This window comes from Manis pentadactyla, chromosome 10 (assembly GCF_030020395.1).
Source record: "Manis pentadactyla isolate mManPen7 chromosome 10, mManPen7.hap1, whole genome shotgun sequence".
Taxonomy (NCBI): domain Eukaryota; kingdom Metazoa; phylum Chordata; class Mammalia; order Pholidota; family Manidae; genus Manis; species Manis pentadactyla.
In genome coordinates this window covers 13,782,196-13,806,557 of record NC_080028.1, presented here as the reverse complement: position 1 = coordinate 13,806,557, position 24,362 = coordinate 13,782,196, and the positions used below count along the sequence as shown (strand labels likewise).

The 24,362-nt window shown below is 47.9% G+C and overlaps 2 protein-coding genes across 4 annotated transcripts in view; one reads left to right on the top strand and one right to left on the bottom strand.

Moving 5' to 3' along the window:
* TIMP3 (TIMP metallopeptidase inhibitor 3) overlaps positions 1 to 8,953 on the top strand; it is a 55,523-nt gene extending 46,570 nt beyond the window's left edge. The window contains exons 3-5 of the mRNA XM_036902847.2: positions 3,327 to 3,438; positions 3,976 to 4,097; positions 5,097 to 8,953. Of these exons, the coding sequence (XP_036758742.2) occupies positions 3,327 to 3,438; positions 3,976 to 4,097; positions 5,097 to 5,294 (432 nt within the window). The 3' untranslated portion in view covers positions 5,295 to 8,953. The remainder of the gene's footprint in view (positions 1 to 3,326; positions 3,439 to 3,975; positions 4,098 to 5,096) is intronic.
* The window catches only part of SYN3 (synapsin III), a 448,045-nt gene that overhangs the window by 279,175 nt on the left and 144,508 nt on the right, over positions 1 to 24,362 (bottom strand). For all 3 annotated transcript variants that reach the window (XM_036902842.2, XM_036902843.2, XM_057486431.1), the window contains exons 5-6: positions 13,523 to 13,679; positions 10,709 to 10,798 (exon numbers count right to left, since the gene is read on the bottom strand). In XM_036902842.2, coding sequence (XP_036758737.2) covers positions 10,709 to 10,798; positions 13,523 to 13,679 — 247 coding nt within the window. The remainder of the gene's footprint in view (positions 1 to 10,708; positions 10,799 to 13,522; positions 13,680 to 24,362) is intronic.

Here is a 24,362-nt window from a genome sequence, read left to right as displayed (position 1 = left end):
ACTCATCTGCCCTTTGCAGAGACTGTCTCCATTCGCGTGCACTCTGCCTTCCCTACTAGACTTCCCTACTAGACAGCCCGTTCTGTGAGAGAAAGACCATTCATTGGGCATCTCAGTCAAGTATCTAATGTTTCCAAAACTCGGTCACGTGGTCTGAGAATGAGAGTATGTTGTGGGTTTAAATGAGTTCGTGATGTAAAGAAGTACGGAGCATGGTGCTGATTTGTGACAAGTATGCCAGAAATATTTGACATAATGGTGACATACATGGTCAATGCAGAGTGAAGACCAGACATTCCATAGGAAATATGCAAAACCCCAGACTCAGAAACGTCTTTTTCACGTTATTTGTCCCTTCCACCTGAAGGGAAGTGAACTTCTTAGAACTTTGTGTAGATATTACCAAGAAGGGAGGTCCAGCGGAAGAGTCCAATGTAGTATGTATATGTATGTCTAAAATATAGAATATTATTCAGCCTTGAAAAAGGAAGTCCTGTCATTTGCAACAATGTGGATGCACCCAGAGGACAACAGCTAAGTGAAATTAGCCAGATAAAGACAAATACTGCATGATCTCATTCATATGTGGGACCTGAGAAAGTCAAACTCACAGAAGCAGAGAGTAACATGGTGGTTACTAGGAAAGAGGAAGTGGGGGAAACGGGGAGGCATGGGTCAAAGGGTACAAAGTTTCAGTTCTGTAGGGTGAATAAGTTCTGGAGAAGTAACTTATGCAGTGACTCTAGTTAATAATACTGTATGATATACTAAAAATTTGCTAAAAGAGTAGATTGTAAATAGATTTCACCCCAAATAGGTAACTATGGGAGCAAACAGATGTGTTAATTAACTTGATGTGGTAACTATTTCACAATATACATATATCAAAACATCATGTTGTACACCACAAATATATATCATTTTTATTTGCCAGGCATACTTCAGTAAAGTTGGGAGGGCAAAAAAAGAACAACCTGAGGTCCAAACCAGCTCTGACTGCCCTCACTAAAGGATGAGGGTGGGCATCACATAGGAAGAAGAGGTGCAAACCTTTCTCTCTGCTCGTTATCAATTTTAGTATAACTGGTTTTAAGCTTTTACCAAATGTTGTACACCAAGTGCTATTCTCAATCATTGAATTCTCAGAAACACATGAAGCAGTTTGCCCCATTTTACAGATGAAGAAACTGAGGCCCAAAAGAATTTAAGTAGGTTTCGAAGTGCCTAGCAAGTGACAGAGACGAGACTTGGCCTCTGGACGTCTGTCTGCAGAGCCTGAGTTTACCATGATTTCTCCGCTGCTTTGACTGGGCTAGATCACCTTTCACATGCCTTCCAGTTCTGGGATGCTACGATTCCCTGATTTTAGGACACTAAACCTAATACAACCCTCCAAAGTTTGTCAAACCCAAGTTGGTTAATATTTAGGCCAAGATGGATTATTATAAAGAAAAGACAATGAAATGAGTAAAATCTGCCTTTACCACCCAATCATTTGTAATTCATTAGAATTTCGGCTCTGTGTGCAAGTGCTACAAGCCATGTTCATACAAAGGTGCTTTCAAATCAAAAAGCAGCAGTGATGCCACACTGATTTCGATGGGCAAGTTCTTACTGAGCAGTTGAAGTCCCTGGGCTGCAGACAGGGGCTTGATCCCCACCCAGAAAGCAGAAAAGGAGATGAAGGGCTTAGTCCAACACGGGATGAACTGAGGCTCCAATGGGCTGGGCTTGAAAAACCTGAGTGAATACTGAGTTGACACTTCGGCCAAAAACTCAAGGAACACTCACACCAAAGGAGAAGTTGCTCGGCACAGGAGTGAGCGCAGGGGTGTTCTTCAAAGGCCACTCTTGAGGGCATGCACACAGAAAAACTCTTAAGCATGCCTCCTGTTAAGGCCAGAGAGGCACCATGCATCATCAGAGAAGTGGGGGGTAGGATTTGACACCCCGTGCTCCCCCTTGGATAACTGAAAACCGAGTGTGGACAGGATTTCTTACAGTGCCTAGCTGTGTGTCCCCATTCAGCTGGTGAGCCTCTCAGAGTTGGGGGGATGGGGAAAAGGGTTATGAAGGGAGGCCAGGTAAATCAAACCATCTGCAATGATGGTTGCATACAGTTAGAACAGTGCTCCCCTTGGAAAGGTGGAGCCTCCCAAACTCCATAGGTCCAATAGACCCTTAAATGGCAGCGGTCCTCATGGACAAAGTACCTTTGCCAGCCAGTCACCACTTAAAAGATGATAAGGAAGCAGATTCTCCTCCCTCTGCTATTTACCAGCCATGTGGCCTTAGACAAGCCACTTACCCTGCCTGGGACTCAGGCACCTCATCTATAAAATGGCCATAATGGTTCCTACCTCACTGGATTGTTATGGGGATTAAGTGGGTTAATATTAGAGCAGGATTTCCCAGCCCTGGTACTACTGACATTTAGCACCAGATCATTCTTTGCTGCCAGGCTGCCCTGAGCATCAGAGGATGTTTAGCTGCATCCCTGGCCTCTAGGCAACAGGTACCAGTAGCAACCACCACCTGCCTCCTGGTTGTGACACCCAAAAGTGTCTCAAGACATTGCTAAATATCTCTGGGGTAGGGACCTGAAGAACCACTATATTAGATCATGTTGCAGATTAAAATGGCAAAATATCAGCAATTTCATGGGTCAACAATACGGTTCAGCCTAATAAAGTTTCAATATGGTTAAAGATCTATGAATTTTGTAGACATGTTTATGTCCTTTATCTGGGGCAAAGGGACCCAATGCTTCCACCAGATGCTCAGAAGCATAAAAGCCTGGGGACTCCCTGGCCTGAGTTTGACTTTAACCAGACAAACAGCGTTCCTCTGCGTCCTTGTCTATAAAATGGAGACAACAGGAAGGTTCTGGGGAGGATCTGGTGAGTGGAGTGCAGGTGAGAATGTCTTTATATACTGGGAATGTCACGGAGACGTCAGGAAAATACTGGCTGGCTGCTTTCTCAGAGCTTAGATCCTAAGGTTGCTGAGGCAGGCAGGCAGCTCCCGACCCCCCACAGCAAATTCTTTGGATTTCTGAGGTGTTAGGATTTGAGAGAAGTATACACCTGGAAGAGTGTTGTGGGGGTGCTAGAATGGGAATGTGACTGGCTAGGTTGGGAGGTACCAATGGTGGCTCAGACAAAAGGAGAAGGGGGGCCTTGTCGGGGGTGCAGGCCTTGGGGTGGGTAAGTCGGTGGTGGCTGGCCACACGATGGCCGACTAGGGGGAGCAGCTCCCCACAGACCAAATGACGGCATGCTGTCGGAGCCCCAGTCCCCCTCTCACGACATTCCTTCTGCCCACAGATGTACCGAGGCTTCACCAAGATGCCCCACGTGCAGTACATCCACACAGAAGCTTCTGAAAGTCTCTGTGGCCTTAAGCTGGAGGTCAACAAGTACCAGTACCTGCTGACAGGTAACGCATGGCCAAGTGCAGCGTCTAGGCTAGGGCTCCGCACGGAGGCTGGGTGTGGGGCTCAGCTCCACACTGACCCTGTGGAGGAAACCTAGTTCTGCCTAGTTTTGTAATTCTTAGTTTCACTACATATGAAAAGGGATGGCTCGGACCTGTTCTTCCACTTCACAGCCAGTCTATAGGGCCTGCCTCTGAAGGTTACCCACCTTTAGGCAGCCAGTGTAGGATGGTAATAAGCAAAAGCAAAAACCAACCAACCGCTGGTGAGGAAGAGCTGGCCTTGGTCCCAGCCCTCTGCTGTGTGGCCTTGAGGCTTTCTGCACATCACGTGACCTCTATGGGCTTCACTTTTCCCATCTGGAAAATGGGGTTACGCCTTGTCCTAAAAGGTGTTGGGGAGGATGAAGTAAAATCACAGGACTGAAAAGTACTTAGCACAACACCCAGCCAACGATGTGCTCAGTAGGTGAGAATTCTTTCCCTCATGGCTGGGCTTTGGACAAAACAGCTCTCCCCTTGTCTTCCTTCCTCCTCTAGGCCGAGTCTATGATGGTAAGATGTACACAGGACTGTGCAACTTTGTGGAAAGGTGGGACCAGCTCACCCTCTCCCAGCGCAAGGGACTGAACTATCGGTATCACCTGGGTTGTAACTGCAAGGTAAGCCCAGGGGAGGGAGCCAGGTGAGGTGCTGGCCTGCAGCCCCAGACACAACAGCTCCTGCTGTACTGGGCACTGGGCCCCTGCCCGGAAGGGCATGCATGCTGGGCCAGGACAAAGGGGCAGGCAGGTCGGAGCAGGGCCGGTGAGGAATGCTGCCTCCAGGCTGAGCAGTGAAGAAGGCAGGGAAAGAATGCCTTTCTGCTGTAATCTGCCACCTCTGTGCTGCCCACTTGGCAGCTGCTGGGGCACAAGGGCTCTTCAGTGTCCCTGGCCCCTCCTGCAGCTCAGGGTTGTGGCAGGTACAGAATCCTTACATTGGCAGGTCCTGTCGAGCAATCCCGAGGGGGCTCACCTAGGCAGCTGACCCATTGGCGGCCTGTGCCCCAGGCAGGCAAGCTGGCACAGGACTGCCGCTACCACATACTGCAGAAGGTCACTCTTCAACCAGGCTCAACTCCCTGGCCCAAGTGCTGTTTTCTGCACTTTGCAGAGAGGAAGTAGAGGCTCAGAAAGCTTAAGTAACTAGTCCTAAGTCACACAGCTATCAAGAGTGATTTCTAGCCTAGGGCAGCTGAACTCCATCCAAAGTGTATGCTTTGATCTTTCTAATTCCCCAGTTCCCTCCAACAGTTGAGATTTCTCATCCTTCCTAGAAGGGAAAGTTCTCTCAAATGTCTAATTCTACCACTCTCTGGCTGCAGACCTGGAGCAAGTAACTTAACCTCTCTGTGCCTCTATCTCCTTTTCTGTAAAAGGGAGATAAATCTGTTATGTGAATTAAAGAGAATAACACAGAAGCACTCAGCGGAATGTCTGGTACACAGCAGGTACTCAGGAAGTGTTAGCGAGTGGCATTTATATTGTTTTCACCGAGGGACTGACGTAGCCGGGCTCCGCCGGCAGTGGTCCCAGGTTCGGAAGGCACACTCGGGCAAGCACCAGGCCTGGCTCCGCCGTGGCAGAGTCCACCGACCTTGGGCTGTTATCTCATTGCAGATCAAATCCTGCTACTACCTGCCTTGCTTTGTGACCTCTAAGAACGAGTGTCTCTGGACCGACATGCTTTCCAATTTTGGCTATCCTGGCTACCAGTCCAAACACTACGCCTGCATCCGGCAGAAGGGTGGCTACTGCAGCTGGTACCGAGGATGGGCCCCCCCGGACAAAAGCATCATCAATGCCACAGACCCCTGAGCACCAGATCCTGCCCCACCTCACCTCCCTCCCTCCCTGCTGAGCTTCCCTCGGACACTAACTCTTCCCAGATGATGACAATGAAATTAGTGCCTGTTTTCTTGCAAATTTAGCACTTCGAACACTTAAAGAAAAGTCTCTGCTGTCATATGGAGTTTATTTGGAACCATCCTCCTGGCCCCACCCGACCCCTTCTTTTTGGTTTTGACATCACCCATTTCCACCTGGGAATTTTTGGTGCCATGCCAGAAAGAATGAGGAGTGTACCGTCCTCTTCTTCATGATGATATAATCTATATTTTTTTAGGAAAATAAAAATCGAAAAACTACCCCATTTGGGCATTGTAATACCTACCCCTCTTTCTTCCTCCCCGCCTCACCATCTCCCAGACCCCCCTCTCCTTGCCCTTCTCCTCCATCCCAGTAGACACAGACATGGTAGCTGCTGCAAGGTTAACCGTTTCAGTATCAGTCAAGGGCAGCAAGCAGGTAGATAGACTCAAGGTACGCAGAAGATCTTACCCACTGAGGAGATGCTACTGCGTGTCCCAACCTGATAGTGTCTGTCTGTGTCTGCATGTAAGAGTGAGAAAGGGAGGCAAGAAACTTCAAGAGAGGGTCTGAGATAATGCAGCACACACACAATTCCCCTACCCCAGTGATGCTTGGGTTGACCAGATGTTTCTGAGTCTGGCACAAGCAGCCAGGCCAGAATAACGGAAGTTTCTTAGTTGGTGAAGACTTAAATATCTGCCTGAGGTCAGAAGGCAATTTGCCTGCCTTGTACAAAAGCTCAGGTGAAAGACTGAGATGAATGTCTTTCCTCTTCCTGCCTCCCAAAAGGTTTCCTCCTGGAAAACTCCTTGGTAGATTTGGCCAGGAGCATGCCTGTATGTAAATTGGAGAAATACACACACCGTACACTATCCACAGATATAGCCAAGTAGATTTGGGTAGAGAATACTATTTCCGAAGTAGTGTTTAGCTCACCTAGGGGGATGTGTTTGTATACGCATTTGCATATACCCACATGGGGACATAAGCTAATTTTTTACAGGACACAGAATTCTGTTCAATGCTGTTAAATACGCCAGTAGTTTAATCTCTTCTATTTTGTTGTCGTTGCTTGTTTGAAGAAAATCATGACATTCCAAGTGACTTTTTTTTTCATTTTAATTAAAATTTGAAATTCTGAACACCCTCGGCATCCCTCTAACTGGGGTCATCTGACCTCTGTCCCTCTCCCTTTATCCTGCTTCGTGTTTGGGGCCTTCATTTAACTGCCTTATGGGTTGGCTCAGATGGGAGATGAGTCAGTGTGGGTCAGAGGCTTGTGCACAGGAGGGAAGCTGCAAAAGTGGCCAGTCTGCTCCCCTCCCCCAGCTCACTGGTGGGTGAATACCACCTCCTGAGGGTCTCACCTCATGGAATTAAAATTGGTGGCCACTGGGGAAGCCTGACTCTGCAATAAGCTATAGGGTTTTTGTTGTGTTTTTCAAAATAAAACTATAATATAAGTTCTCCGATTAAATAAAATTACTTTAAGTTTTAGTGTTGAAAGTGAGATGCCGAGAGTAGGTGATAATGTACATTTTACACAGCTGGGGACGGTAGGAAGGTGACGTTTAACATGGGTGCTCTGTCTCTTTTTTCAGATTTGTATTTGTCCTGTATGAGTATTTGTATCTTCAGTTCATTCCACTTTAGGAAACAGAGCTGTCAATTGAAACGGGAGGCAAAAAGAGAAACAGACAACATGTTGTAATGCCTTGCACACACGCAAATATGCCCAGGCGAGGTGTTTGGCAGAACCCCCAAGTGGCAAGGCAGTGCAGTCATCTGGTTTCCTTAGGATTGATTTTATTACCTGTACCTTTCACCTTGCGGCCATGCCCTTTGGCTGGTGGAAAACGGGAGGCCTTCCCCTCTCAGTGGGCCTATGTGCACAAAGGGGCTGAGGTCGGCAGGCCCATGGTTTTTATGGGGTGAGCCCCAGACTTGGTGTTCTGAGATTTTATTCAACCTCAAAGTCTTATAAGGTAGAACCCCTGACCCAGCCCGCCCATGTGCCCTTCCATAATCAGACATCGGCATCTCCTCTGTGAAGTCCCTGGCCATTCTTGGTCCCTGGTGGGGTCACCTCCACTCACGCGAGGAGGGACTTGGGGTGAGGCCTGAGCCTGAGTCACCTGACATTTCCTGCAGAAAGGTTGGCGGAAACACAGTCCCACCTGCCAGGCCCTGGCAAAGAGAACAGCAGGTCCTGGGAAAAGAAGGGTCTTTTGCAAAATGATGTCGTCAGAGGGCGGTTTTTGAGCTTTCTATAAGCTATAGCTTTGTTTATTTTCACCTGTTCACTTACTGTATAATTTAAAGTCATTTATGTAGCTGAGACACTTCGTATTTCAATCATATCGTGAACGTTTTATTTTGCTAAATCTTGTGTCATGTGTAGGCTGTAATATGTGTACATTGTGTTTAAGAGAAAAAAAAAATGAAACCCACATGCCGCCATTTTTCCTGAATCAAATTCTACAGTGGAATGGAGGGTAAAATACTTCTACTGTGCAGGCAGCTAGACTGGCGACGTGGGGAAATGAAGGAATTAGCACTTGAGACTCCTCCAGCCTCCTCCCTGCGGGCATCCCAGTGCCTGCCTGCTGGAGTAGAGAGGAGGAGGGGAAAAATAGCAGGTACATTCACACCCTTGCTCTGAATCAGCGGGCCCTGGGCAGTCTGCTGGTCATTCCTCTTCCTTTATACCCCGCAACCTCTGCCCACCCAATTGGAAAACCATGATTTCTCCTAAAAATCCAGGGCCATGGGATCTGTGATTCCAAGATCCCTTGGCCCCTTCTGGCTGGCTCTTCTGCCTCCCTATCCAGGAGGTGCCACACCCAGGTTCTCACCTCTTAGGCCAGTGCTCCATCGGCCAGGGTAAATAATACTGGACACTTGCATCCTTTCCTGTTCCCCAGACCCAGACCTACGTCATGGCAGTGGAACTACTGTCCACAAGCACCATTTTTCATACCATTGTTCTTGAGCAATTAAAGAAGCAAATGATTATTGGAACAGCTCTGTCTCAAAAACGATGTGGCCCCCTGGGAGATAGTACTTTCCCCTGCCCCAAGCCATCATCCTGTGCTTGACGATCGCCAATATGGATTACCCCAAGATGACACCCAAGCGTTGGGCTCTTGGCTACCTAAAGTAAAAATATCACTAAAATAGTTTATACAAGGAAAACACTTTACAAATTGGATGGTAAAAGCAAAACAAAATGGGAGCGTGTAGGGTACGTGAATAGTAACAGCCTCCAGACTGGCTCTTGGGAGGCATGAGGAGGGGAAGAACTTAGACGCCAGTTCAGGCTCCGAGGGGAGGGGCTTTGTAAATTCTCCTGTGCCCTGACCTTTCCCCTAAGCCAGTCTGCTGTCCTGAGACCCAGAAGTGATGGAAAGAAACCAACCAGAGAAAACCCTGTCTGGAAGGAATGTATTTGTTGCTAAATTTTGTAGCACTGTTTACAGTTTTCCTCCATGTTATTTATGAATTTTATATTCCGTGAATGTATATTGTCTTGTAATGTTGCATAATGTTCACTTTTTATAGTGTGTCCTTTATTCTAAACAGTAAAGTGGTTTATTTCTATCACACACCTGCTGTCTCTTGCCTCCTTGTGTTCTAACTGCCGTTGGGGGTTACAGAAGCAGCAGGGGGCCTTGGAAGCTGGGCCTGCCTGTGCTGTCCCCAGGCCCCTGCACACGCCCCTCTCTCCATTCACTTCTATTGCTTGGGTCCCCCCTACTCCAGTCCTTTCCCCAAGCAGGAAAAATTCCAAGAGAGGCATCTTAGATTTCCTCTTGGCTACGAATCCAGCCCTAACCTGCTCCCTGGTTCTATGACCAGGGTTCTCCAAAGTCCTACAGAATCTGGGTCACTACCTAATTACCTATGAGTGGTACAAGTATTCCCAGGTGGGACCCCGGACTTGGCCTTCCCTGTTTTCTTCCTAAGAATCTCAACCCAGTAGAACTGGAAGGAGCCAGCTGCAAACAGCAATCCTTGATGTCAGATGTCTGCCTGAAGTTCAGAGTATGGCTCAACCTAGTTGGGAATGCCAGGAACTCATGAGTCCTCACGATAGCTGGTGAACCCCTCCCAGAGTGAACCCCTTACCCAACTTTCATCCCACTGTTCACGGTGCTCCAGAGTATAGCTTTTGCCCCTATTTTAAGCTACTCTGAGCACCTCTATCACGTGCCAGGCAAGCACTCCTCTGTACACACAAATTGTCTTAAATCTCAACACCCCGATGAGATTGTTCCACTACCATTAATATTTTTCAGCTGAGGAAGTGGAGGCTCACAGAGATCATCAATTCATTGCCCAAGACCTAGTAAGTAGGCAGAACTGGGATTTAAATGCAGGCTGGTTTGATGATAAACTTCGAATTTTCTGTTCTGTGTTCACACTTGTTGGAGTATGCCGGGTTCTACATGCCCCTCTTATTCCAGCCAGCACACCCCGGATTCTATGACTCTCCCTGGAGCAGACACAGGGAAAGACAATCAACAGGAACCTTTGCCTGGTGGGACTGCTCCAGTCCTACTCAGTGTCTCCAAATAGGACTGTCCAGTTCATCAGCCTGAGCTTGGGATTCTACAAACAGGTCACTATCAGATACCCTATTAACCATCCTGTTCCCCAAGACACATACTCCTCTCATGGCCAGCATTCCCCTGACCAGTTTAAGAACATCACCAACCACCCAAGTAGGCATGTCACAGGCTGTTTCCAGCTGTCCCGAACTTTTCCACTGAAGTTCTTCTGGCTTTGGGATGGAGAATTCTCCATCCCATTCAGAAAGATGTTAACCTCTCCCACTCTGAATGAGAGGCTCTACCACATACTCCTAGCTAAGCTCAGTTCCTAGAGACAACCTCAGGCATATTCAGAAGTCGGAATATGAAGAGGACACGCAAGGAAATGGCCCTTTGGTAATCAATGCAAGTAAACTCTTATTACAATAAGAATTGAAAGTAGGTTCTAAAGAGGCTCAAGGGAAATAACATCTTAACTTTGAAACATCTTTTACCTTTGCTGCGAAACTTTTGCTCCAACATGACAGCTCAAGTCGAACCCTGGCTTGCTGAAAATTCCTGATGTTGCAAGAAATGCCACCTACCTTTGCAACCTTCCCTACTGCCTAAAATTTCACCTGGAGTGAGGACTCAGCCCCTAGGAAAGCCAGGCATTCCCATAGGCCATCGTGGCTCTTCCTGAGAGCCCAGGTGGTCAGATGGTAGCCCCTGAGCCTGCCTCCTCCATCCAAAGAGACTGAGAACATGGACATCTGTGTTCATTCCACACCATGAAGAACAACACAAAGAGTAAAAAAGAGCACTCACCATTGGCTTGTGGTTGGGGAAAAATGTTTGTTCTACAAGCGGGAACTTCTCAGGACCCAGGGAGTGGAAGATTTTAATGAGTTGAGAAAACTAGGACAGAAGAGGAGAGAACACTGGTCAACCACTGTTATGGGAACACCTGCCACTTGATCCCAGGCCTCAAACATGTGACTGTTTTGAGCTGTTTTGGGGATAAAGGCCAGATTTCTTGGCTAGACTTTCATCCTCTCCATCATCTGGCTGCATTAATCCCTTCATTCCTGCAGGCCACTGAGTTCAGCTCAATCACATTTAATGGGCATTTACCACACCCTCAGTATTTCTCACAAGCACAACCTGCTGACATGCATGCCATGTACCCAGCCTGCAAGGCCTTTCTTTCTGGAGAGGCAATATTGCTAGTAGTTAATGGTACAGACTCTGCATTGAGATTCTCCATCACTTACTAGCCATGCAACCTGGGAAGGCACTTCAGGTTTCGGAGCTTCAGTTTCCTCATTGGTAAATGGAGAAAATAGGAGATCCAACCTCACAGGATTGTTGTGGTAAGGATTAAACACACAATGAATTAAAAGCAGTGCCTGGTCCATAGGAGCACTGGGATGTTAGCTATTATTAATCATAAATATTTTCCCTGCTTTTACAGCCCCGCTTGTTCTCAACAACTTAAACCACATTCCTCCCACACTGGGCCCTTCTTGCTTCCACACTTCCTTGTCTTGCCATAGAGGCAGCTGCTGTCCCCAGAGCTGGAGTAAGTCCTGAAAGACAGGCCTTGGACTTATATTCCCTCTATAATCCTACACTCCTCAGCACCCTTGGGACCCCTCTTTGTGCTCAGCATTGCTCTTGAACATTAGGGCAACAAGCTGAACACAGCACACCAGGCCTCGAGGGAGGAGAGAGTGTGGCAGGTGGTTAAGATAACAATACCTTGATGGAAGGAAGAGAGGGGGGTGATGACACCTGGAAGAGGCAGAGTGGGGGTCAGGACAACTCCCTGGAGCAAATGCCATAAAGAAAGAGGAGGATAGGCACTCCAGGTATGCAGTGAGACTAGTGTGTGCTAGAGGTGCCAAGTGGCTGCCATGCCTGAGGCCTTGCATGCAGGACACAGTGACAGAGGTGGCCAGAAGGTGATGCATGACACCCCACTGGGAGACTGACAGGCCAGACCCAGGAGCTTGGAATTCACCCAAAAGGCAAAGGGGAGCTGCTGGTAGACATTAGCAGGGAAGTCCAAGGGAGAATCTGATCAGGATGAACAAATAAGGGGAAATCTTGGCCTAATGTGGATGCCCAATCACTAGAAAGGGTATCAAATCATGTGTCAGACTTGAGAGTAATTCAATACTAATGGCTCAGACAGAGTATGGGGTTACTCAGGGGCTTCCTGCATCAGTCTGCAAACTCTTAGGTATAGCCTGCAGGTGTGGTACAACATGAGTCAGCTTAGAGGGTCTGTGGGACCCCAGAAATATGGAACATGATGGGAGATCCCTCATTTTGCAGATAAGAAAACTGAAGTCCAGAGAGGGACACTAATTTCATGATCAAGTACACAAGTGTTGGAGATGCCCAGCTCCACAGCTTATTACTAGCTACCTGGGCCCTAGTTTCCTCATCTGCACAAAGGAGATATCAGCAATAACTACTTGTCAGGGTGGTTCTGAGGATCAAATATAAGGTGCATGTCAAGGGCCCAGCACGGCACACAGTCAGTGTTAATGAATGACAGCTGCTGTCACCGTGATGTCTGTCTGGAAAAACAAGGGGGTGAGGGTGGCTAATACTACCTAGGACCCTTTTCAAACAGTGACATTTGAATCTGGATGCACAGACCAAAAATCTCAGGGTAGAATGAGAAGGACACCAGAATCACGAGAATAGTGATTAAAGACTATCCACATCTATTAAATGAACACAGATGCTCCTTTAATAAATACTGAGTACCAGCTCTACAGGGACCTTGCTCCAAGTATGAGGGGTAATAATAATTGTCACCATTTTATATATATATTTGATAAAATATATAAATGAAATATAAAACATACCACTTTATATCTGAAAATGTAAAATAAACCATGTTATAAATGAAAAATAAAATACACCATTCAAGGTGGGGAAAAATAAAACAGGGTAAGGGATTTGAGAGTATTTGGAGGAGGGAAGGTATTTTAGGAAAGGCCTCTCCTACAGGTAACATTTGAACAGAGACTCAAATCAAGCAAATGAATGAAAGCAATGAGTAAACAGTGGGGAAATCAAGTTTTGGGCATTGGAGAGAGACGGCTTCAAGGTCTGGTTTCCCCCCACTGGCTACGTAACCCTGGGCCAGCTGGTTCACCACCCTGAGGCTGAGCTTCCTCTTCTGTAAAATGAAGAAGGAATGCCAACACCCACTTTATGCCATAGCAATAGACTGAGCACCAGGCAGCTTGATTTTCTGGTGCATAGTAAGTGCTCAAAAAAGCAGTACCTACTATTAACAAAAATGATATGACTAAATGGTGGTATGAACAAGATAGAACCCCTCTTACCACTAATATTGTTATAGGATAACACTGTATCATGATGTGTTGTTACGTAGTATTTGTGGGGCCCCAGAAATATGGGACATGATGGGAAATCCCTCATTTTGCAGAGTACAATTACTGTTACGCAGTAATTGCAAGAAGGGGCTTGGAGTCCAAGTTGTTTACAGTTGCTTAAGAGACTCCTTTCATTACGGAGGCCTCCAGGCTGGGGAATGGACCCGCTTCAGGGCTGAAAGACCTCCCACTCCGCTCCCACCCAGCCTGGCCCATCACCTACCACCCAGGGCTTGCTGCAGAAGTTGTAGACGGAGTAGAGGGAGTTGACAGCAGGCAGCCCTCCGTACTGCAGGCCAATGACCAGGCTGCGGTAGTCTTCACCCAGGGCCATGCTGTAGGCATGCTGGCGGACCAGGATGAAGTCGGGCTTGAAGGATCTGCCGAGAGAGGGGCCAATAGCAGTGTCACCACACCAGGCATTGATGGAACATGAGGGCGCCAGGCCACAGCCCACTGAGACAGCTGGGTGGGGAGCGGGGTGAGGAAGGTTGGGTGCAAACTCACAGCCGCTACAAAGCCAAAGGACTGAACACAACTCACATTTTCTTCTTGTTCTTTTTTAGGCTGTTTTCTTAATTTTCTACATTGAACAAATATTTCATTTGCAACCAGAGAAAAAATGTATCAAAATATCAGCAAGTATACTGTGATTTTTCACTAGGCACATACTACCTTACCAAATCCTCATAATTGCCCTAGGATGTGGGTATTGCTGCCAAGGAATGAATTTTATAGATAAGCACCCTGAAGCTCTGAAAGATTAAGTTACTTGCTCAAAGAGATACACTGCAGGTAAATGGCAGGCTCAGGTCTGCGGAGCCGTGGCCCTTGTTATCAGCCCCCGTGTAACATGGCTTCCCTCCTGTGTATTTCAAACGCGTCCTGTCCCTTTCAAGTAGCAGCCTCTGGAAGCAGCCAGAGCACTCATATGAAAGCTGAGTACATGCCAGTCGCCTTGCTAGGCCCCTCTGAAGAGCTGAGCCTGACCAGTGCTCCTAAGCAGACCTGGGGAAGGTCAGGACCACTTCCCCATTTTATAGACAGGACACCGCAGCTCAGAGAAGTCAGGAACTTCCCCAAGTCACAAAGCTGGGAAAAAGGGATGCCATGTTTGAACTCAGGTCATCTGGCTCTAAGCCCACATACACTTTTCCCTCCATCACGTGGCTCCAGGTGGGTCCACACATTGTTGCAGTCACACCGCCAAGGATCCATCTGCTTCTGGATTCCCCGCTCCCAAGTCACATGAGAAAACCAGCCTCACAGTAGGCAGGTGGTTTATACTCAGAATGGTGTGAGCCATTTGGTTTGTCCAGAGTCAGACACTTAGCTTCAGATAAACCGTGTCTCTTTAAAACAATTCAAGTGTAAATTAAGATAAGTATCAGAAGGAAAGAACTTGCCCACACTGAAGACGGAAGGAAAGCATGGGGCAGGTCCTTCGCCAATCACTCTGAGCTTGGGCTTCGTGATACACCCCAGGGCCTGGTGCCTGAGGGTCAGGGGAGGAGTACGTACTTGTTGAAGGAGTGAATGATGTGCATGAACATCACCTCCTCATTCCCAAAGGGTCTCGCTGGCTAAGCTGTAACCCGTCCCAGGGGAGCCAAGTGGATGGTGGCATCTTGGGTATGGCTGACATCGTGCTCATGGAAATGTTTGACGTTGACACTCTGTGGTTAGGATCTGGGTTCAGTTAGAAGCTTGGAATTATTATGCCTATATCCTTACTGCATTCTCAGACTTGAAACAGTCCAACGAGTGTATTTTACAGACTGGGAAACTGAGGCCCATAGCTAGGCAGTGACATGCCCCAGGTCACCCAGCAAAACCATGGCAGAGCAGGAACTAGCAGGTCTTTCTTTCCGGTTTCCTGCATTTTGTGTTCCACTTCGCTAGCTTACACAAATCGATGCTTTCTTCTTTAACTATTTCCTTAAGATAGATTCTAAGAAGTAGGATTACTGGGTTAAAGAGTATGAATTTATTTAAGTACTCACAAAAAAGTACCCTTTTTTGAAGGGGGAATGTCACCAGTTGCACGTGACAGTGTCCATCTCACTACAACCTAGCCAGCACAGCAGTTTTTTTAAAGTACATTTTTCAATTTGATAAGCAACTTTCCCCAAAAGGTACCCTCTACCCTAAACTATTTTTAGTTTGCATTTCTCTGCTTTCAGTGTATGTGTGCTTCTATCAACCATTTGCATTTTCTTTTCTGCAAAAGTCTGCTCACACCTTTCCCCATTTTCAAAAAGAGGGCCTTACTTTTTTCTCACTGATATAAATAAGGATAGGATGCTGCCCTTTATCTGTCATGTGCAGCAATGTTTTTACTAATTGTTTGCCTTTTGTGTTTTTATGACTGTGCATCTTAAAAAAACGCACAAATACATTTCCCATTCCCTCCTGGTCACATCTACCAGCCTTTCCCTGTTGACTTGTCTCTCTGTTTCGATGCTCAGAGGCCCTCCGGGGCTCCAGTTCCAACAACGAGGCACCCCTCCTCCTGGCAGTGTAGTTTTCCTCCTACACAACAGTGGCAGCAAGCTTGGTGTCTCACTAGGAGCAACTGCTCTGCTCCGGGAGAAACTAATTAAACGTCTCTTGCTAGCTAGCCTGCCAGTTTTTCACTGTTTGCAGAGAACTGTTAAGAGGGATACAACCTCTAGGAAAAGAGGGTGACCTTCCAGATCATTTTCTAAGAGGGGTTTCCAATCGCCTGTCTCAGGGTATGGGATATTCTGACTCCAGCCCCAGATATTATGGGACTCTCTCTCCAGGACTTCTAGAACTCACCTCTAAATCAAAATCTTTCTGATTCTCTGAAACAAAAGTAGTGGCCACCTGCTCTTCGTCTTTAAGGACGTGCACCTTGACATTCCACATTCAAAGTGCTCTTGCAAAATTATATACTACTTCCCTGCTTAAACCCTCTAAAGGCTTCCTCTTTCTGACAACAGGTCCTCAGCTCCTTACCATGGCAACAAGGCCCCTGCCTGCCCCTCCATCCTCATTTCCTCCCTTCCTCCTCTCTCCCACCTCTACTAGAGCCACACTGACACTGTCCCTTACTCTAATTCTGTCCCTGGACGCTCTTCCCCCAAACTGTGCATGGATGCTTCATTCTCATGACTTACTCATCACCTCAAGTTTATTTCCTCAAAGACAGCTGTCCTGCTTACTCTATTGAAATTTGCCCAACCCTCATGTTGTCCAATGTTCCTTTCTTCACAACTCTTTTGACAATTTTCTTTCTCCTGTTTATCTGTTTAGTTGTTTATTGCCTATCTCTCCCCTCAAATATGTCAGATCAATGAGAACAGAGGACCATTCCATCTTGGACAAAATAGGCTATGCCAATGTTTTTAATGAATGACTGAGTTAAAGAATACATGTAGAAATGAATGAATAAATGAGAAGTGGAAGGGGCACTGAAGAAGGAAGGCCCCTCTTTCCTGTGGTCCCAGGTCAGAGAATTAAAACTAATGGCCAAAGTTGCTGTGGCCCCTAATAAGCAGGGGCTGCCTTACAAGGTAATAAGGTGTGTATTCCTGGAGGTATGCTAGCATCACCAAGAGTTTTAACCCCAGGGCATTTAGGATAGATCCTATGACCTCTGAAGATTCTCAGATACAATATATGAAAAAATAAACACTTCCCACAAGTGATATACCTGGGCAAACAAGGTATGTGCTACAGTTCGAATTCTACCAGTCATTGCTACATAGATGCACAGAGTTCTTCCCACCAGCCTGGGGTATGGGAGATTTATTTGCAAGGATTGCAGAGAAGTCAGTGACTCAAGCCAAGTGACCTATGACATGCAGTTTCCAGGCTCTCTACCAGTCAGGGAATGGCCAAGTCCTGCATGTCACCCCAACATGAGAATGTGCCTACCTGCAGTTTTCAGGCCCTGACCATGGGCTGAGCACCCTGGGAGAGGCTGGAGATCCTGAGATGACTGGGACATGATCCCTGCTTTAGGGAAACTCATAGTCCAAGACAAGTGGGTACAATTGTAAAGGATAAGGATTTGCTAAATGAATAAATCAATAAGTCAGTGCAATAATGAAGGCACATATGAGGTTTGAAGATGGACCAAAGGGCATATTCAACTCTTGTCTGAGGGTGGGGGGTGGATAAGCATGTACCAGAAGGCTTGGGTCTGAAAGAAAAGTAGGGGTTTGTCGTGTGGGCAGGGCTTCCAGGTAGAGGGAACGGCACCTGCAATCAAATGGATGGACCCTCAGAGTGGGGCTGCAGTAGCCTGGGCTTGTTTTTTAATCTCAGTACCCTTCTTTTTTTTGAAAATATAGTCCATGATAAAATCCTCTCCAGAGAATCACATTTCCCTGGGCAGTAACTGGTGTAAGGACCGCACCTCTCCTAGAAAACGGGCCGGTCCGCATCCTGCTCTGAGTGCTGGGAAAGAGGAGTGGCTGGCTAAGCTAAGGTGCAGTGAACGGGGGCTGGGCCACCACGTCCAGGCCACATGGAGAGATCCCATCTGTGGGGGCAGTGCCACAGGAACAGAGACAGGAGGGAGACGACAGCCCTGTCAGCATCAGTTGAATCTCTGATTCCTGCTGAGCCTGATGCTAGCTCTGTCTTTATCTTCTGAGTTAACAGGAGCTATTAAGTTGCCTTTTTGCCTACAGTAGTTTGAATTGCCTCTATTGCTTGCCATCACTATTGCTCTGATACTGGGAGGAAGTGGCAACATTTGCAGTTGGTTACATGGCTGCAGTTTAAGGTATGATAGGGCAGCAAGAAATAAGGTTGGGTAAAAAATCCCCCGGGCTCTCATGAAGCTTCTGTCTCCACAGTCCCCTGGGCCCAAGCCCTGTGGTCTTATCATGCCTGGGCACGAAGGCCTCCCTCAATCCCACACGAGTTGGCACATCTTGGCTGGACACTGTACCTGGGTTTTCTTGCTGTTTCAGCTTTAAACTTAATATGAGCTATATTATTTGGGTTTCTGGTCCCACCAGGTCTTTTTCAGAAGTGGCTGTTGGTACTGGAAAGGAAATCAAGAACAAGATATAATTCAGTAGGAGAGAGGGGACAGGTGGTGCATTGCTAGGACTGACTGGCACTTCAGGCAGCGTCAAGAGCAGGGGCCCAAAGGCTGAGTAGTCAGTTTTAACCACTGGAGAAGTGTAGTAATTCCCTCAAATATGCAGAAACATGCAGTGACAAGAACAGACCTTGGCTGGGCTTTGCCTGGGACCTAAATTAATAAGCAGAAGCCTCACTCTTCTAGGCTGTTTGACGGCTATGTTGTAATGGTCCCCTGTTCTCCAAGAGCCAGGTTGGTGATGATGCAGAGTTTGGTCACATGCTGACCCACAGCACCCAGATCTGAGCCCAGCTGTGCTGGGAAGGCTCTGATCTGTCTGACATCTGCATCCACCAGGAGAGAGACGTCAGGTGTCTTCTTAACTCCACATTTCTCATAAGTCCTCTCCAATCCCCTCCACCTCTGAAAATCCAACCCTGGGCACTGAATCTGGGGGAAGGAGACCAAGAGAACTGAGTAAACCAGCAAAAGCAGGTGTCCTGAGGAAAAGGCGAGGGGAGATCAAAACACTGAAATGATTTGTCTCCATGGTCCTGAAGGCTTATGGACCACGTCCTGCAGCAAGGACAGAGATGTACCCACCTTGCAGGCAGAGGGCATTGAGTGGGGCATATGGAAGGACTTTGGGCATTAGTGATGCTTCCCACAAGCCCGAGGACTGCAAAAAATTTGTCCAGGCCAGAAAGAAATTAGGTGGCAGCCAACCAAGAATCTGGCGAGGAGAGGACAACAGGATGTTATGTGAGGCCTGTGGGGCCTGCACAACAGCTGCCAGCTGCACGGCGTGTTGATGGTGGGGAAGGGGCCTGGGGGAGTTTACGGACAGCCTGGCTCTCTGATGAATCCCAGGGCTCTCTCTGTAAACTACTAGAAGGTTAATAAAACACAGACATGAGTTGCTGGAGGAAGTAGGCTTCCTCATCTCCCTTCTCAGCCCCAGAATCTTTGTCCTGGTCTCCCTTTCCCCTTCCATTTCAGAGGAGTCTTCACAGCTCCATCTTTGCTCCACCCACCTTCTCCATCACCCTGGGGATCACATCTGTTCTGGGTTGAATTGTGTCCCCCCCCAGAAGATGCACTGAAGTCCTAGGCCCGTTACCTGTTAAGTGTGGCCTTATTCGGAAAAAAGTCTTTGCAGATTTGATAAAGTTAAAATGAGGTCATGCTGGAATACAGCAGCCCTGACCCAACCCCCAGGGTCCTTATAAGAAGAGAGAAAAATGCCACGTGGCGAAGGAGTAAAGACTGGAGTGAATGCCAAGGATGGCTGGCAACCACGAGAAGCTAGGAAGAGGCAAGGGACATTCCTCACCTAGATCCTTGAGAGGGACATGTCCCTGCTGACACCTTGATCTCTGACTGCTGGCCTCCAGAACAGTGAGAGAAAATATTCTGGCGTATAAGTTGCCTGGTCTGTGCACCGAGTATTAGCAGCCTCAGGAAACAAATGCAGTGCACGCTCCCAATATTTCCCTTCTAGCAGCTTTCAGGACTTTCTGGCTTCCTGCGTTCTTGGGTGTATCTATCCCCAGGCACCTCCTGGATTCCCAAAACAACAGCCCCAGAGATAAGAAAACCTTCGCTTCGAGGATGAAAATGTGATGCTCACATCACAGCAAAGTGATGCTCATTTTTACATGAAAGAATTAACAAATCAACACACGGGTTAAACATGGAGATTCACTTGGAGGGATGTGCACAAAAGTGCTAACCTGGTTACCTCTAAAGGGTAGGATGAGAAATGGGGGATATTACATTCTTCTTCAGACTTTTGGTATTATCTGCATTTAAAAAAAAGAGAACACAGAGCATTTTTAGAACCAGGAAAAAACAATGAGGTTATCTCCGCTTTGGAAAAAATGATAAATGTAATGATGATGTAACATCGCGGAAAATGCTTAAGGGACAATTTCATGTGATGGAACACAATAGAAAAGAGAATCTGTGTTATAACTAAAGCACTATAAAAATGATGGTCCTGGAAGGGGAGATGGAAAATTGCTAATGTGTTAAGGTGGTAAGACTGAAGGTGATTTTTTTGTTTTGTTTTAAAAATTTCCATTTTTGTTATAATGTGGTGAGGGCATTAACCCAAACTCTCAGCTGGCATCAGTACATACGTGAATGTGAAGCAAATCCCCTCCATGGGGCCTGACAGCCGTAACTAGCCATTCCTCCACTTCATTCATCACTGCACCTGTTGGAAAAGGCAGTTTGTACCTGCTAGCCCTCATGTCCACGTGCCCATCTCCATAACTCTCTGCTTCTGGCTGCCAGCCCCCTTCCACCCCAGGAAAATATCATTGAAGGCACTCCTAAATGCAGAGCTCTGGGATGAGATGGCCTCGGCTATGTCCACACTTCCCCTGATTTCTAATAACAGCGAATGGACTGAGGGCCTCTATTTCAAACCCTCTGTGTATCTTCACTCACTGAAGCCTGACAACATTCCTATGAAGTAGGTGTCATTATCACCCCCATTTTCCAGATAAGGAAACCGATGCACAGAGCAGTTAAAAGAACTTGCCAAGGTCACACATCTGTTGGTGGTACAACCACAAGTCAAACACAGAAGCCTGCTGGCTCTAGGACAGGGTTTCCCAGCTGTGCACTGTTGGAACTGGACAATTCTCTGTTGGGGTAGCTATCCTGGGGAGTGGAGTGTTAGGAACATCCTTGGCCTCTACCCACTAAATGCAATAGCGCCCCCATGACTCATCGTGACAAGCAAAAATGCCTAGAGGCACTATCAAGAGTCCTCTGGGGGCAAATTCACCCTAGTGGAAAACCCCTGCCATCAAGCTCACTCGTGGCCTCTGCAGCGTGGTCTCGGTCCTGCCCACCCAAGCATTTTCCGCCCTGCCTCGAAGATGCCCTCTCCCCGTGTCTGTCAGCTGCTTCCTGCCAGCTCCTCACTATGCGGGCTTCGCCCTTCCCATGGCTCTTTTCCAAGGCTTAGTGTTGTTCTCTGCCCCATGGAACATCTCCATTCAGTGAGCTTGCCCACCGGTCCTCAGAGGCAACTGTGAAAATGACTCCGATTTATAAAGCACTTCTCTGCCCCAGGAATCATCTTTAGCCTTTTAATTATGCTATCTTAATCCTTATGATGGCCTTAAAAAGAGAGTATTTTCAAGAAACTAAGACACGGGAGAGATGAAGCCCAGCAAGAACAAGGTGCACAGGAGATCTGAGTGCTTCAAAGCCACCATGCAGCCAGCACCCACCTGGGTATCTTGTCTTCACCTCCAACGTACTGTGGCTGGAGCCCAAGTCATCAGCCTCCCCCAAAGTGGATCTCCTGACTTCTATCACCCACCATGCTCCCAGGATCCCAGCTCTGTCCCCCGAAGTCATCTGCCATTCTCCTCTCTGACACTCCTCTGTAAGGAGCCACCACGGCTGCTGAGACCTTCCCCCAGAAGTGTGAGGGATTTGCCCCACACCTCCTGCTCCTCCACTCACCCTGGTTTTTCCCTCTGCTACCTCATGCCCAGGACACCTCACCTCAACAGACCCACCGCTCCTAATCCCAGGGTCACAGGTCCCTCATCTTATTTCTCTCTGCAGCCCAAGGCCTGGCTCAGAATCCAGACTGCTGAGGGCTGAGTGTAAAGGAATTCCCCTGCCTCTGCTGCAGAGATTCCCAGGCCCAACGGCTCAGGCCCAACAGACAGCATCGGGGTGAAGTGGGGTGTTCTCTTCCAGCAGGAGCTTTGGTGGGGTTCTTCTGGGCCATGCTGTGTCCACTAAACATAGAACAATATTCTTACTTTCCACAACTCTCGCCTACCTCTTTTTGGAAGCCTGTCCATCCCTTACTCTGTCTGTCATTTTCCCACTCTTGATAATGACTGCGTACAGGACACACTTCATTTTCCCGTGGGAGAGCACCCCCTTCTATGAAAACGGCAGCCGGTGCAGGCCTCAGTGGAGGGCAAGGGGAGAAACGGGCTGGTGCACTGGAGAACGGCCTCTGCCCTGGCCGTCCTGGCCACGTACGAATGAGGCCCCTGGTGGCCCTCGTGACTTTTTGAGAGAAGCCCAAATCTGGATATTTATATGACATTCTCAACTACTTAAATGTTGATGACTCGTTCAAAAATATTTTAAAAAATCACCATGCAGCCTGGCACAAAAAATAAATAAAGCAGGGCCACTATTGGGAAAACTCCAGCAAGACTCAGAGCCACACCTAAAGGGGGCTGCCGCGACCCAGCTCCAGCACAGGGCGGCCACGTGGGGACACTCGGTCCTGTCTTACCAAATCCTCTGGCTTTTTCAAATGAAAGCCAGAAGCCTGCCTTTTACGTGGAGTCTTTTGTGTAAAGTCTCCCTTTTTAAAAAGTAATGGAGCCCATTGTGTGGGCAAACGAAACGTGTCTGGACAGGGTGTGTGGCCTGAAAGTGGTCAGCGCGCCATCTCCAACTTGAGGAGGTAACTTCTGCTACGAACTGCATTCCGCTCCTGGACTCGTCTTAAAATCCTGCTTTCCTCATGCCGTTCTGCCGCTTGAACCCCTCCAGTACCCTCGACTGCCCCCAGGAGGGGGTTCATCCTTCTTCCTCTGGCACTCAGTGCTCCCCAGAAAGTGGCCTGGGCCTCCTCTGACCTCCGTCTCCTCTGAGCTCTTTAGAACCCATCTGCCTGGGCCCACTGGCCCTGCTGCCCTCCACACTAGAAGAGCCCATCCATTCAGACTGCACTGTGTCCACTCACTCCCCATGCTTATGAAACTGCCCCTCAAAAATTCCCCCAACTCAAGCCTCACTTCCTCAGTGATTTCTCTTTATCCTCCATTCCAGTCACCCTCAGTGCATCTTACTCATGCGGAAACTACCCACGCAGCGTCTCCTGCCAGCTCACAAGTGGTGGTGGTCTCCTCCCTACTGAACTCTTCACTCATTCGAGGTTGTCCCCATGGGGGGACAGTGGTCTGCGCTGGCCCCCCCAGTCTCCTCTTCACATTGCCCAGAGACATTTCTGGAGGATGCACATCTGAGTGTGTTGCTCCCCTGGACCAAAGGATTTGGAGGCTGCCCACTGCTGCAGACGTAGCCCAAGTGCTTTGGCATAATAACACAGAATCTTGCATCCACCTACTTCTCAAATTCCACTGTGGCCGTCCTGCAGCGTGTGCCCCACACTTGGGACGATAGCTTTCCCCCTAAAGCCACAACCTCTCACTGTTTTAACTCTGTACCTACTTGGAGAAAATGAAAAGGACAGCAAAGGACCATTCAGAGATAGCATTATAGGAATTAAGAATATTCCTATGTGTTTAATACCAAAATAAGACAAGTGCAGGAATGCCCTTGCCTGCCTGTCTGCTCTTACTGGCCCTCCAACTCACTGTTAATAATAAAACCTCCCCTGTAGAATGGGCTGGTGTTATTCACTTTCTGGGATAGCTAAAGTTAACCAACACATACACAGACACACAGACACACACACATACACACTCTGAAAACAGGGATGCTCTCTGCAACGCCCAGGGGTTGGTATATGGATCCTTCCCTGAGTGCCCAGCGGGTGTCTAGCACACAGTAGGTACTCAGGAGATCCGCATGGAAATGGAGTGTGCTGTGGCTTTACTTCTCAGGATCCTGAACCATCTAGTCAGCAACATGTCAACAACTATGGAAAAATGACCAAAGTGCTAACACAGTGTGCAGTGGGGTTAAAAGCAAGACACAGTCTAGGACAGCTCTGCCCTGGACTTGCTGTGGGTCTCTGAGTGTGCTGCTTCTCTCTGGGGCTCAGGTTCCTCATTGGTACAAAGAAAGTTGGGCTAAGTGCCCTCCAAGAACCCCTCCTGGGAGGACTGCCTCCAGTCCCAGACTTGGCTTTTAACACCCCACTCTCCACTGTAGCTGTCTGAGTTCCCTTGGCACATCCTGCCACATAACGTTTTATGAGAATCACCACCTACTGGGCACCTGCCAAGGGTCAGGCACCTGCAAGGGGTCATTTAAG